Source organism: Dermochelys coriacea, chromosome 1 (genome assembly GCF_009764565.3).
Source record: "Dermochelys coriacea isolate rDerCor1 chromosome 1, rDerCor1.pri.v4, whole genome shotgun sequence".
NCBI classification, from domain to species: Eukaryota; Metazoa; Chordata; order Testudines; family Dermochelyidae; genus Dermochelys; species Dermochelys coriacea.
In genome coordinates, this window is record NC_050068.2 from 186,172,012 (window position 1) to 186,197,708 (window position 25,697).

Consider the following 25,697-nt stretch of genomic DNA (forward strand, 5'->3'; position numbering starts at 1 on the left):
ATGTTTTCACTGTTTCCTGAATATGGCAGCAGTACTGGTGCTAGCCCACGGGAGGCCCTAAGCAGGAATATTTTGCCTCCCCCCCATACTAAAACAGGGAAGTTCTTATAATAAAAAGTGAATGGGGGGTGGGCCTTGAGCTGCTTAGGGCCCTAAGCAATTATTTAGAAATTATGCCTAGTGCCACCTCTGTATGGCAGGGAAGCAAACACTGATCTATCAGCTCCAGGATGCACTACCTGCCTACCAACTCACCAACATGGCAAATTGCACCCAGTGCTGCCCCTGCTGAGAGCATAACCCTGCCCATCTACCTCCTCAGCTTTGCAGTCCAGGGCTCCCCATGCCCCACAGCTCCTTTCTCACCTTCTGCGATCATCTGCCCCATCCCGAGAAAGATCCATTGGGGTGGCAGCATGTAAAACTGATCTCCATTGTGGCATTTCTGCTTCTCTCCAAAGCCAGCTTGCCACTAACAATTACAACAAGGGAACGCAGCTTGCAAATCGCTCGCTGAACTTCAGGGCTGACAGCTGAAGGGCTGGGTCTGGTGGTTTGATCTGAACTGGCTGTCTCCTTCCCACTACCATTTCCACCTTGCTTCCTCGGACGTCCACACCCTTTTCCTCACACCCCATGAAAGAGAGCTTGAAAAACAGGGAATCGCTCACTGAAGAAAACCTTCCTTTGATTTCTTCTTTTTTGTGCTGACAGGCAAGTCGAGAGATACACTCTCACTTCCCATCTTGCTCTGATGAGCTTATTTCTCTGGCAGCTTTCACAAACCTGACTAACAGCTGACTGATTTGTTTTGGCCACGCTCTCCATTGCCCTCTAACATCCCCACCACTATGCTGCTTTATGGTGTAAAAGGGCCATAAAGGCAGTAGATCGGCCCACCGTGTTACATCCCTAGCCCAGGGAATTCCCAAGGTGGGACAGAAAGCATGGAGGGGCAGAAGCACTTTTACACTCTCTGATTATTCTTAGTTGCTGCAATGCTCCCTAGGGGGCAGGTGCAGCTAAACATAAGTTAGAGAAGCCTGGAGGCTAGTCTAAGTTACACTAGGGGCTAGCACAGGGGGATGCACAAAGTTGGCTTCTCCCCCATTTCCATTCCTGTGCTAAGTAGGGTTCTGGCAGCTCTCTGTCTCTTTTCTTCTCAGACAGTGCTGGGCAAAATGGTCTCTTTAAAAATAGGAAAGTTTTGGAGGTTTTTAGGAGTGATAGGTCAATTCACTAGTGGAAGAAAATCAAATTTGTTAAAATAAAGTCAAAGGTTTGGCTGAAATGCAGCAAAGCCAGGAAATTCAAACAGCAAGGTGTTGTGCTTCTCTAGCCCCATCTAATCAAGGCTCTCAGAGCACTTTACAAGCTTTAATTAAGCCTCCGAACCCAGGGATGAAGGAAGTGCTGTAAGGGTCGGCCTGTAGCTAGGCAGGCAAAGGTGAGGCGGCAATAAGAAGGGAATAATTCCCCCCACTGGAATAAACACGGATATACCAGGTGCAATCAGTTTTTATTTTAGCAGATTTCAAAACATTTTCAACAAACATTGGCCACAGCAAAGAAGCCCACCTGGCCTGGCTGTGGAATTCTCCAGGAGGCTACTGTGCCAATGGGATGTTAGGATCTGCTATTTAAATACCAGTAAGAATGCAACAAGCCCAGCGGTCACTGGGCCTCTAATGCCCTCACGTCTCTCCATTCAGAAACTGGAGACTGGAACCTGTTTGTCTATAACATAGGGATTAGCACATGTAGCAGCAGGACAAGCCACCCCCCAGTACAAGCTCCTGCTAATGTGCCTAGTCCACTAGGACCATGGCCCAGTGCCAACCAAAGTTAATGCAAATTGTGATGAGGGGTTTGGGAAGTGGATGCACTTCTCCACTAATGATTGGGCTGAAAGCACTCTCTCACACAAACACATTTCATAACATGAATCAGATGGCAGAGACTTTCAATCGAGACCAAATGGATCTGGATTGGAGCCAGCAACCTAGAGAAAAAAGGCTCCATATTCCATTAGTACCAGTCCCCTGAGCCAGCGAGTCCTTATTTGGTTTTAATGCTGATTTGAGTGTATGGTGTGAAAAATGTAATTGTAAGGCAAATATAATAAAACCCTGTTTGTTCACTTTTAATAAGAATTAACACTAACTGCGGGAAATCAGGGCACAGGTGATATTGCAGGAGAATGAGAAATCAGCGATCACATACAGGCTGGTAGTGTTCCAAGACTGTAGTTCTGTGGGTCCATCTGTCCATTTATAGTAAAGAGCAGACAGACATTCTCTATATTTAGGTTAGAACCTCTGGGATCTCTTTTCAGAGTAGCAACCGTGTTAGTCTGTATTCGCAAAAAGAATAGGAGTACTTGTGGCACCTTAGAGCGTAATTTATTTGAGCATAAGCTTTCATGAGCTACAGCTTACTTCAAGCTTATGCTCAAATAAATTTGTTAGTCTCTAAGGTGCCACGAGTCCTCCTTTTCTTTCTGGGATCTCTCACTTTCTTGTGCTGCAGGGCTCTCAGGCATGCCTGACTGGCTCTGAATGCTGCTGTCCAGATAACCAGTGTAGCCTGGTGGGAGTAGCCATATGGTAGCAGAATCACAGTTAAAACACTGCCAGACAGCTCCAGAATCTCCCGATTTCCCACTTATGTATTAATTTTGTGCTCAGCCCCTGCCCTAAGCAGCTTACACGCTAGTCTGGACACTGTGCATTGCATTTAAAGAACTGGAGATTAATTTTGCCGAAGTCATTGCTGAAAGGTGCTGCATCATCCCAGCCATCCTGCTAGCCATGGGGAGTTATATGCAGCTTTCTCCAGAGTCAACCAATAAAAGGATGGAAATAGAAGGTCTGGCACATCAAAGTGATTACATGAGTGACATAGAGCTAGCCTGGCAGCTGCTGTTTGTTTCTGTGATCCCCAGCTCCATATAACTCCCTTGCTGGGACAGTAAGACCTTTTCTTGGACACCTTTCCAAGGTGCTTGGTGTTTTCCACATGGACATCTTTTCAATCTCAGCCAGCCCTCACCTAATATAGAGCCTATCAGCTCTGTTCCAGGCCATAGCTGGTACAACTGGAGTTTTAATTAGCAGATGGGGCAGGGCACTCAGGCCATTTTGCACTGAGCGGCTAGTGGAAAGAGGGGTATTCGTAGCATGTATTGGACAGAGGTGTTCCAGTGGGTGGGATGGGATGGGAAATAGAGGGGATTTTTACATTTACGTTTTTGGAGTGAATTTAATGCTGGTGAAATACACTAGATGGACAAAAAGAACAGGAGGACTTGTGGCACCCGAGAGACTAAAATTTACTTGAGCAGAAGCTTTTGTGAGCTACAGCTCACTGCATCAGATGCAAACTAGATGAACAGCGTTGGAGAGTGAAGGCCTCTGCTTACGCACTGCAGAGGCCCAGCAATAGGCGCGACTCTAGATTTCCCCCCTACACACACACACACACACGCAGTTCTGCCACTATGCCTCCCTCCTGCCCTGAAGGAACCGCTCTCAGAAAGGGGAGGGGAGTCTCCGGGGCCCAGTCAGATACGATTGCCAACAAGGAGGCCAACTGGTGCCAGCTGGAGTTGTGATTATTGATGTGAGGACTCCTTTCCCCTGAGGACCGGATTAAGACCCACCAACTCATCTCTCATAGACCATTCAAGCCTAAGTAGTTGGTAATGACTTTTGGCCCCTAGCCATTGACCACTGCACCAGAGCCAGCCAACTCAAGATGAAAGTTGGTCTGGTGGCTAAGGCACTGGACTAGGACTTGGGAGATGTGAGTTCAGGTCGCAGCTCTACTACAGCCCTCCTGTTGGAACTTGGTCAAGTCCCTTAGGCTGAGATTTTCAAAGTCGCATCTCGAATTTAGATGCCTTATTCCCATTAAAGTTAACAGGAATTAGATGTCCAAGTCCCTCTGAAATCTCAGCCTTGATCTCTCAGTGTCTCAAGGCTCCATCTGTAAAATGGGCATAGTACTTTCCTTTTTCACAGGGCTTTTGTAAGGATACATTGATTAATATTATGAAGGCCACAGAAACTACCATTATGGGAGGAGAGCCACATAGGCACCTATGCAAGTAGAGAGGCAAGAAAGCTCCAGTCCCAATTACCTTAGCCAGCCAATCTGTCTCCTATCACTTTCTTACTTGCCACATTAAGGTGACTGAAGGAAAATGCAAATTTTCAAGGTTCAGAGCATACGATGCTGAACAGCAGCACACAGTCCCTTTCCCCCCGCATGCCGCCCGAGCATTCAGTCCATCTTTTCCTCCTTCAAATGATTCATCTCTTCCTCCAGATTATTATGGTCAGAAAAAGTGGGCTCAACATCTCCAGCCCCTTTCAAATCCACCCACAGCTCTTTTCCTTTCCTTTGATAGATCGATTCCTTGTGGGTCTGCATGTTCTTGACATACAAGCAGAGAGCAGTTATCAGGCCAAGGAACAGAATCAGGGGGTAGAATAGGATGAAGTGGAGCAGTGATGGAGACGAACAGACCCTGGAAGAAATTGACGACTCTGTAAAAAAACAGAAAACAATTGAACACAGCAGCTAATTGTACTTACTCCTCCTGCTGTTCAATACTCACAGAACTAATGGGGGATTATAGCTAATAGCCCAGTGGTTACAGCACTCACCTGGGATGCACAAGACATGGGAGAACTACATTCATGTCCATGTTTTTCCTTATTCAGAGCAGGGGCTTGAATGTAGGTCTCCCACATCCCAGCTCAACCTCTTTCCCTTCCACACCCTTCACAATAAACTTTCAGTTTTGGCAAATCAGCAGTTTCCAACGAACTGCATAACACAGGCCACAGAAATGTCATCTCTGGCTTGCTTTAGCACAGATAGTCAGAATGGTCCCTTTGGTATATTCCCAGGATCTTTGTTTGTTTCCTTTAGTTTTCCCCTTTATCCCATAACCACCCAGGCATGCTGCTATAGGATTGTTCATGAGTTTGGGGCAGTATATGTTGGTTTTTTGATCTAGGATTGTTCAGGAAGTGACTAGCCTGGAAGCCCATGTGGTCTAGTGAGTTAGGCAGGACCTAGGAGTCAAGCAACCTGATATCTAGTCTTGGTTCTGACACTGACTTTCTGTGTTTCACTGGGAAAGTAATTTCATCACTCTGAGGCTCAATTCTCCCATCTGTAAAATGGGAGGAATTTACCCTACCCCATAAAAGTAAAAGTACTATGTAAGAATTCTTCAGGCCAGGGAGTGTTAGCAGAGGGTCTAGAATTTAAGATATCCTGGCTCATTCCTCTAGATCACAAATCCTGTGGGATGTATTCTCACCAGGACTTTTTTCGAGTGAGTGGCACTTCCAAGTTTGTGTGCTTCGCTGTGAAAAATATCCAGTCTCTTGGAATTTTATGGAAATCAGAACACTGAGGATGCAAAAGTACTTGGCAAAAATATATATGCAAATTCCATGAGAAATTTTCAGCCATTACTATTTCACTCAGCAACAACAACGAGGGTTAATAAATAATGCAAACAAAGGAACAGCTAGTGAAAGAAACATCCCAGTACAACAGAAAGCTAGCATCCAGATACGAGGATGACTGAGATCCTAACCGCAGATGGGTGATGCATTTTACAAATCTTCAGCACCTCCCTAAACACACTAAATAAGTTTGAAATCTTTGGTTCTGTTTATTCAGTTTCATTGCTGCAGAATCCATCTGCATTTCTGAATTTTGTCCAGGCCTTGAACACACCCCAGTTTACCCCCCCAAAGGAAGGTTGTTCTCATAGTTGGCCCCACTGGAAACAGACAGGACTGGAAGCATCACCAAGAAAGCCTGTTCCCAAGGGATTTCCAAGGGCTTTCTGCAATCTCTAGAGATTCAGATGACCACCCAAGAGTTTATCCAAGTTGAATGAAAGCCCTGGTTTTTCTGAGTTTTTCCAAAAAACTGAGTCTAATGAGAACACAGGTTCAAGCTCCAAGATTCAGGTTAGAACTGCGAAGGCTTGATCTCACAAGGCATCAAGTGCTCGGTCCCAATCCAGCAAAGCACTTAAGCACAAGAATAGTTTCTTGGAAATCAGTGGGGTTGTTCACATGCTTAAAGCTCAGCATGTGCTTAAGTGTTTTGCTGGATCGGAGTCAGTGCTCAGCACCTGGCAGGCCAAACCCCGAAACCCCCTCCACTCCAGAGTTTGAGGTACCCAGCTCCTGGGTCTGGCCCACTAGAAAGCTAAGGGACAGCTGTGGGAGTGAGTTCGGATCCCCCCTTAATAAATTCCAAAACATTCCGTTCCAGGGTTTGGTTTGGGCCCCATCTTCACTTCTTCCCCTGCAGGGCTGGAGGCAAGGGAGAGGTTGTGGAAGAATTTAGAAAGTTGCTCATTGGTTCCTGCTGGAAGAATCAGCACAGTGATGTTCCCTGAGTGCCTTACACTCCTCTGATACCAGCCGCGCCCAGGGCTGAACACCCACGTCTCCCCATGGCACTGATAGTCCCCACTGTCAGACGCCTCAGGCCTCAGCAGCGTCAATCTGTACTGCAGCTCCCCAGGTCTCTCAAACTGCAGCAGGTTCCTGACGCTGCTGGTGGTGGCAGGGCAGTACTGAAACACAGAGCTGTGGTTCACACTAAGTAACTTCTCTGCCTCCCCCGGTCATTCTCCACCAGGTGACGGAGAAGGCGGTGCCACTGGTGCCAGGCGATCCCAAGAGGAAGTTGCAATCTAGGTGGAGGTCCCCCTGGTTCTCTTGCAGCACAGCTGCTGAGCTCGCAACCTGCACCTGCTGGTCATCAGCTATCACCGCAAGGAGAGAGAAGAGAGACTTCAGGGAACTGGGTGGTTGTTGAACAAAAGCATCGTGAGGTATATTTTCTGCTGGCAGGCACTCCTCCCTTCTTTTCTATTCCCTATATACCAACCAGCAGCACTCCATGCTCTTCTGTCCCTCCCTTCCCTGCAGCAGGCTATTCCTGCAAGTGACAGCGCAACTGAACCCTAACTTGCAGTCATCTCTGCTATTCCAGCTGTGCTCCCCTTTCCCGACCCTGCAGTGCCCCTCGACCCTGGCTGCACGGGAACATTGCAGAGACGCAGCAGATGCTTGCTGGAGATGGGGATCATCATATGCAGGGGAACTGGGAATGGCCCCGGGGGGGTGTGTGAGAGTGTTACCTGGAGGCAGTGCAGTGAGCCTCGTGTACCCCGACACTTCCGACACCCATTGAACCCAAGTGCCACCGCTGTCCTGCTGCCACTCCTGCACCTGGCAGTAGTACAGCCCTGCGTCGCCCGGCTCCATGCTCCGCAGCGTCAGGCTGAAGTCACCGACGGATGGGCGGCGAAGGTGCAGCCTCCCCACCATCTCCTCCTCAGCATATTCCACCATGCCGCTGATGTGCACTTTCACCAGGGTTTTCATCCCAGAGTGCTCCAAACCATGGAACCAGATGGCAGAGAAGAGAGAGTCTGGTTGGGAAGGGCCCTGCAGGAGGCAGCTCATGGTCACGTCCTCGTTCTCAGTGGCTGTGATGTTGTGGTTTGTTTTTTCAACATGGAGCTTGTTTTCTGGTGTGGGAGGCAAGTGGAAGAGGCCTTAATTTAGGGACTGTGTTCCACAGCACAAAGAGACACACACAGGCTTGTTTGAGGCTGATCTGAGTCTCCACACAGTATGTGGGGGGCAGGGCAGGGGGTCAGTGTGGATGGCCTGTTAAAGGGCCCCTGTTTAAGAACTGGAATCACATTCTTTTCAGGATTGATGGGAAGTCATGTGACTGGCTCCTCTGTGAGGTGCTCGGGGCTCCTTCTACTGCAAGTCCTAACTCCCACCCTTATGGCTCACTCAGGGCTCTAGCCCCTGCCTCCACAGCCCCACCGGCTCACTTGGGCAGGTGACCCCCGCACTACAGTATTCAGAGCCTTCCTAATCACTCACTCAGGGCTCCTGGCTGCAGGACGCACCAGGTCAGGGAGAGGACAAGACGGGGGTTGGAAGAAGCAATCCCTAAGGGACCATTCCAGCCTGCATAATTGATCAAGGAAGGCCTTCCACCGCAGCTGTGTCTAGCATGAGCTCAGTGCAGCTGGGGATCCAGTCTTTGCTTCTTATGGACATACATGCTGTGATAAAGGATCCCTTCTGGGACACCATAGTTACCTGAAACCTTGAACTCCAGCATGGTCTTTCCTGATTCCTTCCTTCCAAGTTTGTACCAGCCACGGTCTACTGACCACAGCCACTCCTCTACCAGGCAGTAATACCTGCCACGGTCACCATGATTCACAGACAGAATACGCAGCCAGAACAGGTCGCTGGAGACCCTCTCACTGTGGAATTTAGATTTCTGCATAACAGAGCTGAACTCTGCCCCGTAGTCCAGGATATTGCTATAGTTGGTCCTCACGATTTGCAGTGGGGCAGCATCAGCTGGAGAAGGCGGTAGGAAGTACCAGGTAATGGCTAACTGAGAATCCCTCTGGGTCAGTGATGTGACTCTGCATTCGATTTCTGTGTCTGTGCCACCAGAGATCTCAAGGAATCTATCTTCTGTGTTTACTCTTAGCTTGCTCTCTAAATCAAGAGGAAAAAAAAGAAGAAGTTACTATGGTAGCTACCAGTACTAGAACACCAGCAGGAAAGGGATAGATTTCTTGAAATGATGGCTTACAAAGCCTTAGGAGAAGAGAAGCTAGAGGGAACAAGTCTGAAATTACACATAAAAGGCTCTGTTCAGGTGTTAGAAATCCCACATTCTGAAGGATGCCCGGCCCCAATTTCAATCTCCTTTCTTTTAGGAGTCCTTGCAATGTTTCGGTAATTAGAAAAAAAAATCTTTGGACATGTTTTTCCTTTGCAGAATCCCCATGAGCAATCTTACAATAACAAGATGTGTGTCCAACTCAGCCTTCACAAGCAACTCTACAGAACAAGCTTGCGCCCACCCGTTCAAGCACTCAGGAGCAATCCTACAGCAAACCAATCTGCACAGACCTACCCATCTGACCACCAGGACTAAACGAATGCACCACTGAGAATCACAGAAGTCAGAGATAGAAGAACTCCATGGTCACTGTCAAAGGACTTGCCTGACTTGCAGCACCTCCTGCTGGCCAAGTGTGGCTCCGCAGCACCCTGCCTCTGTTCTTTCCAACCAGATCAGTCAGTTATCCAGACCACAGGAGTTCAAACATATACCACCCTTGTGGGGGCTAGTTTATTAACTCATTCTACAGAGGGTAACTTCTTTAGTCGCTTAAGTTCACACCCACTCTGTACCCATAAGTCCTGGGGCCAGTTTTCTTCCCTGCTCAGGAGGCTCTCACCCTCTTCCCAGAGCTGGCTTGTACTTCAGACTCTCTCTCCCTTAAGACAGGAGCTAGAGTTATAATTTAGGCCAGCTGTAGCGCCATAGCCAGCTTCCCCTCCAGCTGGCCCTCCCCCCAGTCAGTCCCTTCACCCTCAGGCTAGGAGAGTTCAGCAGGCACTACCTTCTGCCCCTTGTAGAAACTGAACATATACAATCCTCTTCCCAGAGCACGTCCCAATTAACTGGGAAAGCACAGAGCCCTGCCTCGCCCACTCTGTAAGGCTCCTGGTCCTAGGCCCTTAAAGGAATGATAGCCTGGGTTTTCCCCAAGCCTTAACTATTGTCCCGAGACCATTTTCCTTCTCCCAACAGCTAGCTCTGTAGAGTGGAAAGACCTAGGGAAAGCAAAGTCCCAGAACTTAAGGGTCACACCACTGAAGAGGTGTTGACTGACCACTACAGTCCCTACTACCCTTAAGGGGATGGTCACCCTGTTACAGTCACCCAGCCAACTCCCTGCCCAGGCAGGATTGTTCCTTTCCAGGCATATTTCCCATACTTTAACAATGCCAATACAGTTTAGTTTTAAATTTTCTCAAGCGACCGAGCTTCCAGTCCTTCCCTTGGGAGACTGTTCTGCTATCTCACTGTCTGAAAATTTCCCCAGCCAGTTAATCCCATTACTTCTAGTCAGACCCCTGCGTACCATCCCAAACAATTCATCTGCCATCTTGATGTTTACTCCCTTCACACAGCAGTAGGTGGGCCCTCCAGGCGGCATTGCTGGCATGGGATTGATGCACGAGCCGATAATGGAGGGGGACAAACAGGGAACGAAGATCCTACTGGTGCCAGTACTCTTTGATGAAGCAAAGGGGCAGGGAGGAGAAGATAAATTAACACAAAAGTGCAGCTTTGGAAACTGAACAATGAGGGCCTTTCATCTCAGACAAACTAAAGAGTCTGCATGGGTTTCACTAACACTTCCTGCCTCATCTGTCTGCCTTGGTTAATAACTAGAAATGTGGTAATGAATTTCTGAATGTCCCTAGTCATTATACCTATTAATTGTTCAATTAAATGCTGAATGGCTCTAGTGCCAACAAAAGAAACATCCTAATCCCTCTTCAGTTCTGCAACTATCTCCCATTGGAATGATACTGAGGTGTATCCTGCTAATGCAGTCTCTGTTTATGGGGCTTAGTTCCGATTACATTACCTGTTGCTAAATCGATTGAGAAAGCAATAAAGAGCATGTGAACACTGTGACGGGGCCAGGCCAGATGGCTATAGAAAAGTAGTGGGAGATAGATATATTAGCTCCAGGCTAAACAAATCCCTGGTACCAGGTTAAGAGAAATGGAAGCTGCTCCAGGTCAATTAAGACACCTGGGGCCAATTAAGAACTTTCCAGAAGGCAGGGAGAAGGCTAGGTTGATTGGGACACCTGAAGCCAATCACGGGCTGGCTGAAACTAGTTAAAAGCCTCCCAGCCAGTCAGGTGGGTGTGCATGTCAGGAGCTGTGGGAAGAAGTTGCGCGGTTGGAGAGGCTGAGTAGTACACACCATATCAGGCACAAGGAAGGAGGCCCTGAGGTAAGGGTGAAGTGGAGCTTGAGGAAGTGAGGGCTGCTGTGGGGGAAGTAGCCCAGGGAATTGTACATGTCATGTTTCTAAAAGGTCAGCTACCATAGCTGATACTATTAGGGTCCCTGGGCTGGAGCCCGGAGTAGAAGGTGGGCCCGGGCTCCTCCCCCCCCCACCTTTGCACCCTGTTTAATCACTGAGACTGGGAGAGAACAGGGACTGTGCAAGGAAGGATAACTTCTCCTCACCTCCCTCGCTGGCTTATGATGAAAATGGCTCAGTAGACTGTGACCCTTGTCCCTAGAGAAAGAAGGGTAACGTGGAGAGTCACAGTGAGCCTCTGAGGCTAGAGAAATCTGCCAGGAAACGCGGGACCCATGGAGACAAGGACAGAGCTTTGTCACTACATGCAGGTCTCTCACGTAATCCTCCCATCCCCCACACATACATACCCCACATCCTGCTTTCTAAAGGCCCGCTTATTTTAGATGGAGACACTAGCCATGAAGCAGGGAGATCACGTCTTTGGGGACTTTTCTCCTTCTCTTTCCCTTTTCAGGCTCTCATTCACCCTCTTAGACAGTGGGTGCTGAAGATATAGAAAAATTATCCCATCCCAGAAGCTACAGGGCTGGATGGGTTGGACTGGGGAATTGTTGCCTTACAGTTGGGATCCGATCATCATTTTGGGGTGGGATTGAGGAGCTGGCAAGGGAGAATCTTTTGTCCATATAGATGGTTCCTGCATCCTGTCCTAGAGGCCCCCCCTTATGCATTCAACTGGGACACTATTCTCTTTGCTGGCCACCATGGCAGAGAGAACTGAATGGCATTGCCATATACTGAACATACAGAGGACTGGGGAAGATGGAAATCAGCTCTGGGGTCTTTAATCCCAGCTCTTATGGTCAGGGGGATCTCAGGAGAGGCAGAAGCATTTGCCTGTGAAGATGTAGATGAGGTGCATGGCATTCAACATCCTTCCACCCTGGGAACAGGACAATTTTACAAACACACCTGCACGCATTTCAGTGAGAGTCAGGAATGGGTGCATCAAGGAACTATTAATTCACTAGGTAAGAATTATGGCTGTGATCCTGTGAGGTACTGTGTCCCCTCGGCTCCCACTGATGTTATTGGGAGATGTGGGAGCTTGGCACCTTCCCCTGTTTCTCAGGAGCTAGGCCTTTTGCCTCCTCCCTTCCTTCCCCACTGCCCTGAAGGCTCCTTTAACATCCCTCTCTATATCTGGTGTCCCCCACCGCCTATCTTCTCCCAGGGGACCCTCACTATTCAGAGACCACCCACATTTCCTCTTTCCTTTAGAGATCCCCTCAGCACCTGTATTCCTTCTCAGAACCTTATGGACATTCCTTGTCCCCAGAGGTCCCCTCACGTATGCCAGCACCTCATGGTTTCCCCTTCTCCTCTTCCTACCCTCCCAGAGTTCCTCTGCATGTCTGCCAGTGCCCTCAAGAGCCTTGCATTTCCCCCAGCCCCACTGTGTGCCTCCCCCTTCTAAAACTATTTGTTACAGCCCCTCAATTCTCCGGCCAAAGAGGAGTGTCTCCCTTCAGAGCTCATTGTTGCTGCTCCTCGACTCAGATATCCTCCCTAACCCCTCTTGAGTTGGGTGGTGCCTCTGCCTCCCTCTCACATCTGCTAGCCAAGTCTCTCTCGCCTTTATCCCTGTGTTCCTTTCCCTATTCAATGCATCTGTGTCCTCGCCTTCCCCCCACAACTCTATGTCTTACTCTCTATTTCTCACTCCCCCCCTCATTTCAAATCCCACTGGAGACATTAGCACGCTCTCAAATTGAAAACGCAATACACGGGGATCAGCCTCATAAATGTTTCAGGCAGGTGGAAAAGGCACATTCCGCAGCCCGACTCTTTGCAGGCTGCCACGTTAGAGTGAGAACAGCAGCAAGGATTTGGGTCCTACTGCGACAAAGGGGCGATGGAAAGAAAAAAGACAGCTGCTTTAAATGGGGTGGCAGGATGTTTTGCTGCTTTGTATTTCCCAGCAGATGACATCTGAGCTTTGAAGCTGGGCTGTGAATGCAGGGACGGTTCTAGGGGCAGGCTAGCAGGGCAGCTTCTCTGGGGGCGCCGACTTCCAGGGGGGTGCCATGCCACTAACCTTCCTCCCACCCCGCATAGTTTGCTCCACTCTGACTGACCATTTTAACTCTGATTTTTTTGGCTCAACTGCTGACGGGGAGGATTGCGGGGAGAGGAAAGAGGGATAGTTGCCAAAAAACATTTTCCACCCTGGCTAGCACAATAGTTAGGGCTGCTCCTATGTGAATGCACGGAATGGCTAGGAAGCAAAGAGGAGCAAATGCATTTTTGTCTCAAGGGTCACCCGCTTTAGTCGTCTGTCCTGCTGCCATGCACCCCTCTGACTGTTCCACATCAGATCCCATGGGCTAAGCAGAGCTCAGCATGGGCAGGACTCGGATTTGACTTCATTTGTTTATTTCTCCATCTTTAAAATGGCACCCATCAGAGCCAGCTCTGGGTATTAGCACAAATCTATTGCAGCATAGATTAGCTCTTCATAACCTAAAACGGATTCAACCCCAGAACCTAACTGTTAATATAATTGAAATGTCACTTGCCCCCAGCCCAGATCCGGAAGTATTATTCTGTGCCCTAAAGGCCAACACAGACTCTGCCATCATCTGACTAAAAGTGGAAGGAAATTCCAGGGTTAAGAGGCATCCACTGAGAATACCTTGCCAGCAGGCTTTTAAATCTAGACTTGAGCACCAGCAGATCTCGGGTCTTTTGGCAAAGCAGAGGGAATGTGTTGCTTCCTCAGGAAACTAGGACCCAAACCTTAGGGCTTTTAAAATTATGCCACTGTCAATGGCATGAGAACACCTGCATATCAGAGGAAGTGATGTGATGGCTTAATAGAGAGTGTTCAATACTGAGCAAATTGCCTTAATTTCAGAGGACCAGTGAGCCATTTCTTAGATGAGACAAAGGCAAGGGCCATGATATCACTTGTGGTCATTAAAGATACTGGGCTTCCTTACTAGAATAGGGCTATGAATTCCAGACTCCTAGCCTATTTATACAATCGCATTCTGATTCCGTTTATTTCCATCTCCACTTTCAAAGGGTTACACTATTCTTCTTCATTTCTTTTCCTGAAAGGCTGTGACTTTTGTATCCTGCTGGTCAGTGTGTCGTGTCCCCTTCTGTGTCTGATCCACAGAAGATACAGGCTCATTACCATTCTCAGCTCGAGAGACAGGCTCTTTAGCTCAATCTATAACAACTCATGGTTAGCACTGAAAGTCCCTGGTTCAATCCCCTGTGATGGCCACTATCGCTGTGGTCTCATAAGAGTAGGCTCATCATCTGAGATTCAAACTCCTTGTGGGCTTCAGACATTTGGAATAATCTTCCTCTAGATGGCAGCCTTGAGCATGGTAAAACAGCTGCCTGTGACCCACACCAGAGTGGATGCTATTGCAGTAGTGGCAAATTGATTGTTGAATACAATTTGCAACGCACTCTGAGACCTTTGGAGACAAAGAGCTATAGCAAGGTCAATAATGTGAACTGAAAGAAGGGAAAAGATGTATCACACTGTAACACAGATTCAGGTTAACCTGCATGGTGGCCTCAATCATAGAACATCAGGGTTGGAAGAGACCTCAGGAGGTCATCTAGTCCAACCCCCTGCTCAGAGCAGATCAATCCCCAACTAAATCATCCCAGCCTGGGCTTTATCAAGCCTAACCTTAAAAAACCTCAAAGGAAGGAGATTCCACCATCTCCCTAGGTAACGCATTCCAGTGTTTCACCACCCTTCTAGTGAAAAAGTTTTTCCTAATATCCAACCTAAACCTCCCCCACTGCAACTTGAGACCATTACTCCTTGTTCTGTCCTCTGCTACCACTGAGAACAGCCCAGATCCATCCTCTTTGGAACCCCCTTTCAGGTCGTTGAAAGCAGCTATCAAATCCCCCCTCATTCTTCTCTTCTGCAGACTAAACAATCCCAGTTCCCTCAGCCTCTCCTCATAAGTCATGTGTTCCAGTCCCCTAATCATTTTTGTTGCCCTCTGCTGGACTCTTTCCACATCCTTCTCGTAGTGTGGGGCCCAAAACTGGACACAGTACTCCAGATGAGGCCTCACAAATGTCGAATAGAGGGGAACGATCACATCCCTCGATCTGCTGGCAATGCCCCTACTTATAGAGCCCAAAATGCCATTAGCCTTCTTGACAACAAGGGCACACTGTTGACTCATATCCAGCTTCTTGTCTACTGTAACCCCTAGGTCCTTTTCTGCAGAACTGCTGCCTAACCATTCGGTCCCTCGTCTGTAGCAGCGAATGGGATTCTTCCGTCCTAAGTGCAGGACTCTGCACTTGTCTTTGTTGAACCTCATCAGATTTCTTTTGGTCTAATGCTCTAATTTGTCGTCCCTCTGTATCCGATCCCTACCCTCAAGCGTATCTACCACTCCTCTCGGTTTAGTGTCATCTGCAAACTTGCTGAGGGTGCAGTCCACGCCATCCTCCAGATCATTAATGAAGATATTGAACAAAATCAGCCCCAGGACCAACCCTTGGGGCACTCCACTCGATACCAGCTGCCAACTAGACATGGAGCCATTGATCACTAACCATTGAGCCCGATGATCTAGGCAGCTTTCTATCCATTTTATAGTCCATTCATCCAGCCCTTACTACTTTAACTTGCTGGCAAGAATACTGTGGGAGACCGTATCAAAAGTTTTGCTAAAGTCAAGGAACAACACATCCACTACTTTCCCTTCATCCACAGAGCCAGTTATCTCATCATAGAAGGCAATTAGATTAGTCAGGCATGACTTGCCCTTGGTGAATCCATGCTGACTGTTCCTGATCACTTCCTCTCCTCTAAGTGCTTCAGAATTGATTCCTTGAGGACCTGCTCCATGATTTTTCCAGGGAATGAAGTGAGGCTGACTGGCCTGTAGTTCCCCAGATCTTCTTCCTTCCCTTTTTTTGAAAGATGGGCACTACATTACATTAGCCTTTTTCCAGTTGTGTGGGACCTCCCCCGATCGCCATGAGTTTTCAAAGATAATGGCTAATGGCTCTGCAATCACATCCGCCAACTCCTTTAGCACCCTCGGATGCAGCGCATCTGGCCCCATGGGATTCCAGATGAACTCATGAAAACTGGGACCTTTCCAAAAAAAGTCAGGATGGGTTGTTAGTCCTAGCTAGTATTACAGCAACCTGAGAGGGGGAGGGGACCTCACTTTAATGTGTGGCTTGGCAGTCTCCTCCCAGGAAATGTTCCAGAGAAACTGATGGGGGTTCAGCAGAGCTCACAAGGGGAATATGCTCACATAGCCTGCTGTTAACAAGGGACACTTGATTCCCATGAGAGGAATTTTTGTTGCAACTCTTCTAAAGATCATCCCCAAACGGAAGCAGAGTGCTTGCTAAAGCCCCATCCCTTTTGCTTTAAGCTTCTGTCTCTCACCACCACCTTGCTAAAGTTCAATTACTATAAAAAACAGACAGGCCACTTCTCTCTATAGAAAGATGTGAACGCAAAAATAGAACCAATTTCAATTTAATTAACCAAGCAGAATCTCCCATTGACGGTCTCGTTTTTGAACACCGTCTACTGACAATGCGCTTTCTGCTCTGACAAGCTGGGGAACAGCTGGAGTATGCAAAAGAACCTACCTGCTCAAGCTCTCTCTCTCGCGCACACACACGCACACACACGCGCACACACCAGCACCAGCAGGGCATCTCTCGGGGTTCTGGAAGAATCCATTTGGGCAAGAGCTAGAAAGGAGCTTTATCCTTCTCTCCAGTACAGTGTTAAGGTGCATTATGGGTAGATTTAAACTTCTTCTGAAGCAATGGGAATGGGCAACCCTAGGAAGGTAGGATGCTGAACTGTCAGGGCCTAAATTAGATATGGAAGTGATCTGTTATTTTATAATCTAGCCTCCTCCTGCAAAGGAAGGATTGTTTCTTAGCCTTCGTTTTCTAGGGGATTTTGCCCAATCTCTGTTTAAAGTGTCCCAAACAATGGGGCTCCCATCTCCCACCTGACAATATTACTTAGCCTAGTAGTTTTCATTGTAAAAGTTTTGCCTGATTTGCAGCCTCATTTTTCTGTTACTCAGTTAATTTCCCTTCCCCAAACCCCTGTACTATCTTCTCTGGTACTTTTGTCCACCAGATAGTCATAGGCTTATGATTCTTTCCTACCAAAGCAGTACCACAGCTAGCTTTCCAATCAATCCCTCCATCCCCCTGATCAACTTTAGTATCTTTCCAGTACTGCAGTTTCCAGGAATGAACACAACATCCTGGGGACATACAGAGCAAGCCTAGCCTCTTCCTGCTCCATGACCAAGATATGTCTGCATAACTAACCTACAGCCTTCCACTGGTGTTTTTTGCGGCCATTTTAGATTAAAAAATTTAAGTTTGCTTCATTATCACCCCTTATTCCCCTTCAGTGTTACTGCTTCCCTGGGTCCTTGTGCTCACTGAAAGTCTGTATTCCAGATGCAAACCAGTGAGTCACAATGGCCAAATCCTTGGGGAAAGGAAAGGTGCAGCAATGATGGATGGTGTCCCTAGCCTCTGTTTGCCAAGCTAGGAATGGGCAACAGGGGATGGATCATTTGGTGATTACTTGTTCTGGTCATTCCGTCTGGGGCACCTGGTATTGGCTACTGTCAGAAGCAGAGCTGTCCCTTGGGTACAGCGAATCAGGGCAACTGCCCCAGGCCCTGCACTTTAGGGGAACCCGCGCTTCGGTAAAATCGAGAGGAGGCAGGCAGGTGGGCGAGCGGGCTGAGGAGGCGAGTGGCAGGCAGACAGGCAAGAGGGGGATGACGAGGCAGGCAGGCGGATAGCGAGGAGAGTGGCAGTCGGGCGGGCGGGGGGGCGAGGAGACTACCAGTGGCCACTGGCAGCCCCCCCCACCAGAACCTCCCCCTCCCTCTCAGCAGCTACCACCTGCCACGGATCAGATGTTTCGTGGCATCAGGAGATGCTGGGGGGAGGGGAGAGGAGCGAGGGCACAGCACGCTTGGGGGAGGGGGCGGAACTGGGTGGGAAAGAGGTGGGGCGGGAAGTAGTTGGGTGAGGGTGGGGCCTTGGGGGAAGGGGTGGAGTGGGTGTGGGGCCTGGGCGGAGCACCCCCCTCCCCCAGCAGATTAGAAACTTGGCACCTATGTCCTGGGCCCGGCAGCCCCGTAGGAACCGCCCTGGTTGGAAGACCGGATACTGAGCTAAATGGACCTTTGGTCTGACCCAGTATGGCTGTTCTTGTGTTCGAAGAAGTTATGGACCTATAGGGAGTCATGGCAGTCGGGCTGAACAGGAGAGGACATATTAAAATACACTACAGCAAGCCCCTCACTTATGACCGCAGAAAGCTCAAGATTTCAGTTCATGGGACTGCATTCCCTATAAGCCAAAGGCCAGGTCTACACTAAAAAGTGGGTTGACCCAGCTATGTAGCTTAGGGGTGTGAAAAATCCACACCCCTGAGGGACATAATTAAACTGACCCTACTTCCTGTGTAGACAGCGCAAGGTTGATTAAAGTAGTCTTCCATCGACCTAGCTACTGCCTCTCCGGGAGGTGGATTAACTATAGCAATGGGCTAATCCCTCCTATCTGCACTGAAGCACTGCAGCTGTGACTGTAGCTGTGCTGCTGTAGCAGTTTAAGTGTAGACCCAACCTTAGGTTAAGTGGAAAAATTAGAAACATTTCATGCAAAAAAAGACTGATTTTTTGTGAACAGAACTGGTACTAGGAAATCCCCATGGCAACAGGGACACAGTCCTAAGCTTGGGCTTCAATGGCCTAGTGGATCAGGCCTGGACAGTCACCATGTATTTTCAAGGGGCCAAAAAAACTAGCTGCTGTAAATTGATGTAGCTCTATCCATTTCGATGGAGTTACACAGGCCAGCTGAGGATCTGCACAAGGAATTAAATTCACCAACAACATTCTATGGTCCCATATGGGGAATTTCAGTCTGTGACTCCCTACAAGATACTGGGAGACTCTCGAGAGACATGACACACAGTACAGATCCCTATCAAAGTTCTGGTTACTGACAGAGAATCAGATACACAGATGTTGTTTAATCCAGGATGTACCAGGCCTCCAAGGGATCCTTCCCAGCCACTGGAGTCAGAAGGGTAAAAAGTACAAAACACCCAGATCCACTCAGCTTCTTTTTCACAAGCCATGACACCTCCCAAGTAGGCTATATTGACCTCTAGTGAATATAGGCTGGTGAGAAGAGAAGAACGTGTTGTGGATACATTGGACAAGTGGAGACTGGAAGGCTCAAGGGACTGGTGGTAGGGAATGGAGCTTTTTACATCCAAGTCACTGGTTCCTGTCCAACCCAACGCAGTAGTGACCATATGGTAGCCATTCGGGGGCCTAGTATAGATATGTAGCCTAGAAGAAACCTCAGTAGGTCATCTAGTCCAGTCTAAGTATTATCTTGTGAAATGAAGTGTTCATGTTTCAGAATCTCCTCCACTGGCCCCATTTTGTGACAGTGTGAGCAGAGAGGCCAAAGACTGAATAGGCCACGGAATGAACTCCCACTTTGCCCCAGAGGTTAGGTTTAAAGCCCACCAGCCAGGCTCTGTGTGTGTGTGTGTGTCTCTGTCTGTGTTGGGGGGGAAGGGTGGGGAGAATCTTCAACAGACATTCCCCACATTGTACCCATTCTATGGATAACCAGAGGCTTGCACTCACCAGCACTCAGTTCACTTTAACATGCGTAACAGCCACGCTGGATGAGGCAGAATACATACAAGCAGCACCTGCTGCTGTGGCCTTGGTGCATGATCCAGCCTGGAGAAGTTCTAGCAGCTTTAGGAGCATGGAGACAAAGTAACTGCTAATTACATTTTTGGATTTATGCAAGTCACACAGCAAGAAGCTGCTCCTGAGGAAAGCATTTGCTGCAGCTCACCTGGTGGATTGACCTTTATCTCCACAACGTTAGACTTCACAGCAGCAGCTGCCGCCATCGCTGGGTGTCGTGCTTGCTGGGAGCTTCTCCTCCAGACCTCCACCTCACACCTGTACCTGCCCGCATCCTGCTCTGTGGCACTGTGGATTAGAAGTTGGGAGGAAGATGCAGATTTTGTGACTCTGGTCTTCCTCTGAAAGTGAGGTTGGGCAGCCCCCCATTCGATGGTGCCACGGGGCATGATTTTGACCAGCTGTTGATAACCATTAGCCTCTGGGATGGTGTTGAATTGCCAAGTTACCGATATTGGCACTTGGGTGGTAAGATAGGGGGCAGAGATCTGGCAGAACAGTTCAAAATCCTGAGTAAACGTGACATTTGCTGTTCGGCTTATCAGTGTGGCTCTCAAATCCAAACCTGTTAACAAGAAAGCACATTGTTGGTACTGGGTTTGTAAGATTATAAAAGAGATTGTACAATCATTCTCCCTGCTTTTATCCCTTCACATGCAGCACTATCCTCCCCTGCCAGGAGCTGTTCCCACACTGATTGGGTGATTTGGGGTTTAGCTGTTTATTTTACAAGTGAACTTTGGGCTTGTGATACTGGGAAACTAATAGCTCTGTCCCGACCATTATGCAGGAAGCGTTGACCCAGCTTCACTGCCATTCCACAGCTCTGATAACACACCTTGCTCCTTCCTTACCCCTCAATGCAATTTCAATCTGGGCTGCCCTGCGCTGTCAGTGTGCCTCCATTATGACACAGAGCGCCCAGGCTATTCTGGATCATACAAACATTGCCAATACAATTCAATCCTGATTAAAGTCATCCATCCCCTGCTCTCCCATTCCTGTGCCCCTCAGTTCTCTGAATGCATCTCACTCCTGACGTGCACCTTGCTATTCCACTCCTGATCCCATGCGCAGCTCTGGCATTGTGCCTAAATCCTGAGCTGCAGCATCTCCTGCTATTCCAGTCTCAGGCCTGAGCTACACTTTTATACAGGCATAGCTGTGTGGATCAGGATGTGAAAAACCACATCCCTTAGTAACAGAGCTACATAGACAAACCCCCAGAGTAGATACAGCTACATCAACAGAGGAAGGCTCCTGTCAGCACAACTACCATAATAGGGAGATGGCATTCCTGCACCTGTAGAAAAACTCGGTCAGCATACACTGCGTCTGCAGTAGGGGGCTCTGCCAGCACAGGCTCCTCAATGTAGATTAAGCCTTGGGTCCCCCATGCAGCTCTGCCAACACCATACTTCAATCCTGCCCTGCAGGGCAGTCTGGAATTCCATCACAGCTCTGCTAATGGAAGGGTCTGTTTTTGATTAACGATGGGTGCTTCATTTTGCCAAGCACGCTTTCCGCAGTATTTATTTACATATTTATTTCATTTTTTAAAATGCAATGGCCCATCCAGTGCTACAGGCACCTAGCCCATAAACTAAACTAAACCCAGGTCTCTTCCTTCGCAGGCCCGAAGTTTTAACCAGTAGACCACGCTACCTATGATAGAATGTCATCCAACTGTAATGCAAGGAAGGGATTCTATCAACTTACTGAGAGGGCTAATGGCTACTGATGTTTCCTGTGCCTGTTTCCAGCTCCTGTCCATGGACCACTCTGTCACTTCACATTTGTATGACCCTCCATCGTTGGTGGCTGAAGTGTTGTAGATTGCCAGAGTGAACGTGGTGGAGTTCATCTTCTCTAGTCGGAGGTCCCTATTAGCACTGCGTTCCTGGTAGGAGGGGCCTGGCCTCAGCATGCCATCCTGTTCCATCCCAACTATGTGTTCCGGTTGATCTCTGTTCTTTCGCAGGTGCCACCAATTCACAGAGAGTGGTCTTGTTGTTCCACTCACCTCACAGTGAAGGATCAAGGTGTCTCCTTCCACTATCTGCCTTTCGCTGCTGAGCACAGATACGTGCATGTGACTTTCTGTGAACAACAACAGCAATTATCTTTCCAAGCTAGTCAGGAGTATTCTTGTGACAAGGGAAATCTCAATGTAAAGGGTAGGGGGAATTGTCCTGAAATTTGGAGCATCTTTTCAGTACCCTGAAGTGCATTTTTTTCTTTCTGCCAGTTGCATTCCTGGAGTGGTCACATTAGGGAACATTTCAGTGAATACACTCAATTGGCAGAGTCTTGCCTGCTGCATTGAGACAGGCAAATTCCAGGCTCCAGTGTGGACACATCTCATCAGCTCTTCACAACTGAGCCAGATTCATTTAACTTTCATTTTAAAAGGGGGGGGGTTTTAAGTCACAAGAAGAGTTATGACAAATATATTAAAGAAAACAAATTATTCTCTTCAGGTTCTTATACTATGCCCATCACCCTGGCATTTGAGCATCTATGGGTATTAAATAGAATGTCTGAGCTGTCACGGCTACAAGAGGCCTGCAATAAAACACCTACTCCACACATCAGCTTTTACCTACATGTCACAGTGTGTGTAGCACCCTCTGAGGAAAGAGCCATTGCCTCTGTTTAAAGAGCATGGGTGAATTGGAACAGAAAGTGAGGTGTCCTCTGGAGAAGAAACCGAGATAATAGGGAAGGACAAGTCAGGCCGAGCCATGATGAGGGAAAACTAGTCAATACTTGCAGACACACCAAAGGATGAAAAGGTGTAAAGGGTGCATCCCAAGCACGACTGGATGGTCAAAGCAAAAGTCAGATACCTCTTTTCACCTAGCACAGTTGCAAAATTCACACAGCGTCATTGTATGAACAAAACCAAGTAATACAGAAACAGTAAGAACTCTTGTAGCTTGAATATTTTTCTAGAGCGGACTCCTGACTTATATGTGCATGACCTTCATTACTTTGTGTTCCAGTAGTACTAGAAGCCTCAACTAAGACAGGGGCTTCATTGTGCTAGGCACTGTGTGTATGTAGACACGCGTAAACACAGACATAGACCCGGACACACAGACAGCATAAGAGACAGCCCCTTCCCCAAAGAGCTTCCAATCTAAACAGGCAAATGCAGGGTGGAAGAGAGTAGTATTATTGTCCCCATTTTACAGATAGAAAACTGAGGGACAGAGAGAGTAAGTGACTTGCTTAAAATCACTGTGGCAGAGCTGGGAATTGAATCCAGATCTCCTGAGCCCCAGTCCAATGTTGTAACCACCCCGACAGTTTATTCACAGGGACACCATGGTGATGGTTGTCTCCTTTGCAATGTTGGGTAGAACAACATGCCATGGTAGGACAAGTCATTGGGAGTGTCAGTAAAGCTCATTTAGCCATACAGGCCTTTAAAAAAAATACTGCAGTATTCTACAATAATAGCCCCCAACACGGCAGTATTAATACTGGAAGCTGTCCAACTTTGGACCATTACCGCATAGGCTATTGTAGCCAATGCTTAAAGTGGTCTGAAAAAAGTATGTGTATGGGGTGGGGGGAATGGGGTGGCTCATAATCTGGGAGCAGGACCATTGGTACGATGGTGCTTAAAGTACATCTCTCAATGTCCCAGCTTGACCTGAACTTTTTTTGGGAGGGTGGGGGAATCTGCCCTCCCCCCCACATCTCCCCACATTTTAAGCACTGATTGTACCATGCATAAGCATAGGCAATAAAAAAGGCAATAAGTAGAGAGCCCTGATGAAACTGGGACTGATCCTACCAAATGTAGGATCTCAGTCACCTTGTGTGCACAGGCAGCTGCCTCAGAAGTGGTGGTGGAAACTGCAAGAGGGATTGTAGGTGAGAGGCAAAAGACTCTTATGCCTACTGGAGAGAGGAAGCAGGTCATCAGGACACTCTGTGGAGGTGACCTGGTGAATTGGTGCAGACAGTGAATTAGAGCACACACTTCCCTTGCTACAGTAGAAGTATTGTGTGTGCCAGCGTGAATACCTTGGTTTCTATCATTGTACTGAGCACTATAGCCCACCTGCCCCTTTTGGGGGACAGCTTGCTTGTGCCAAGGCAGGAGGCCAAATAGCAATGGAACCCAGACCAGGGACCTTTTCCAGATTTCACTTAGAAGAAAGGGCATTTAGTTTCACTGACCTATTGGCGTCACATTGACATCAATGTCTGACGATGTCTTGAACTGGGTGGTGGAAAAGCCTGTGGAAGCCTTCTCCATCTCTGAAACCTTACAGCTGTATGTGCCTTTGTCTTTCAACTCCACCTGGTATACTTTGAGGATATACACCTCATTGCTTTTCTTCACCACTTGGAGCTGTCCCAAGGCAGCTCTTTCTTCATACTCCTCCTTCAAGGCCAGTACCCCATGTGGGTCAATCCTGGCTACTACTTCTCCTTTGAAGAGCCAAATCACTTGGAACCATCGGTTCTGGCTATTCTGGGCTTTCACAGAGCAATTTATCTGCAAGGGCTCCCTTTCTGCAAGGGAACTTTCAACAGCAGCAATATTAGCTTGGAAATCTCTGTCTGTAGAAAAACAAAAGCAAGGTAAGTGTATGTCAAGAGGCCCTGTTCAATCATCCCTTTCTATTACTAGCTTCATTGGAGTCAGAAGTGACCTCTATCAAATGGATCCTTTAGTCCATTTCCTTCGGATAAGATTCTCCCTTCTTGGAGGGCAAAGTATTTTTAAGTCTAATACAACATAGACTAACTTCCACCCTTGCTGAGGCATCTCCCAGGAATTCTTAGATTTGAACCAAAGCCCCAAAGGTGATTCAGGACAAGATTTTAATAGAAACTGGTCACTGCTGAGTGAGCAGGGAATAAGATCATCTAAAACTCCCATGCATGGAACTCATGGAATCAATGAGAATTCTGCACAAAAATTAAACGCAGAACATTATCTGTCTGTATACAGGTCGCATTTTTACATGACCATTGCGTTGACTACTTAGATCAATACTACACAGACAATGCCTAGCTCCAAGGGAAATACCATACATTATTGTCCAAAGGTAAAAATACAGTAACTCCTGAGATTTACAGCTGCTTTAAGTATTTATTGCAAATAAGTTATCCTATGGTTTTAAATGTTTGGTTCATAAACAATTCAAGAAGAAACATCCTGATTCCTGCACATATGCTTGGTATTCCCAAATATTGGCTGAATAGTTTATAGGAATAATGAGATCTAGAGGCCTCCACGTTCAAACAATGGTGTAAACAGTTCAGATACCTCGGTGATGAGTATAATATACTAATCTAAGTAGAATAGAATTCTCAGCCTATAGGGAGTTTCCAAACTCTTTACTTTGACTAATCCCTATTCATGAATCATAGCATGTGATTGGTAACTGAAGTTACATGGTATTGTTTCTGTTTCCTGATTGGATGATGAAACTTTAAACAAGAGAATAATGAAAAGCAAATATTCTTATCTGCTATGAATGTTCATATGAACTGCAGCTGTTCTCCAAACAATGGTGCACACAAAAACCTCTCCTATGAATGGGAACGAGGGGTACAAACATTGTCAAACCTGCCAGCCATTCCAAATTAAAATCTATGGTCATGAAGAGAGAGTTTTTGCAGTGTTTGACAGGTGCACATCATGGAATCTTGATCACAGCTTAATGAACTGTTTGAACCATTTAGCTCAGTGGGTTTCAACTTGTGATCCACAGACCTCTGGGGTCCTCAGACTGTTTCTAAGGGGTCCGCAAAAGGTTGTTGTTACCATATAACAGTGGTTTTCAACCTGTGGTCCGTGGACCCCTCGTAATGGGTCCACACCTCCATTAGAAATTTTTTAGATGTCCGCAAATGAAAAAAGGTTGAAAAACACTGATTTAGCTATTTGTTTCTTTGGTTTCCTGTTCT

General features: G+C 47.6%; 1 protein-coding gene across 3 annotated transcripts in view; it reads right to left on the reverse strand.

Annotated features, from left to right (window-relative positions):
* Window positions 1-1,502: 1,502 nt before the first annotated feature.
* The window catches only part of CD101 (CD101 molecule), a 30,495-nt gene continuing 6,300 nt past the window's right edge, over window positions 1,503-25,697 (reverse strand). For 2 of the 3 annotated variants that reach the window (XM_038386775.2, XM_038386776.2), the window contains exons 4-9: window positions 23,955-24,341; window positions 21,480-21,860; window positions 19,909-20,325; window positions 8,172-8,585; window positions 7,187-7,579; window positions 1,503-4,550 (exon numbers count right to left, since the gene is read on the reverse strand). In XM_038386775.2, coding sequence (XP_038242703.1) covers window positions 4,285-4,550; window positions 7,187-7,579; window positions 8,172-8,585; window positions 19,909-20,325; window positions 21,480-21,860; window positions 23,955-24,341 — 2,258 coding nt within the window. In that variant the 3' untranslated portion in view covers window positions 1,503-4,284. Of the gene's footprint in view, window positions 4,551-6,402; window positions 6,809-7,186; window positions 7,580-8,171; window positions 8,586-19,908; window positions 20,326-21,479; window positions 21,861-23,954; window positions 24,342-25,697 lie in introns of those variants that run through there. The other variant, XM_043509906.1, reaches the window with a different exon arrangement.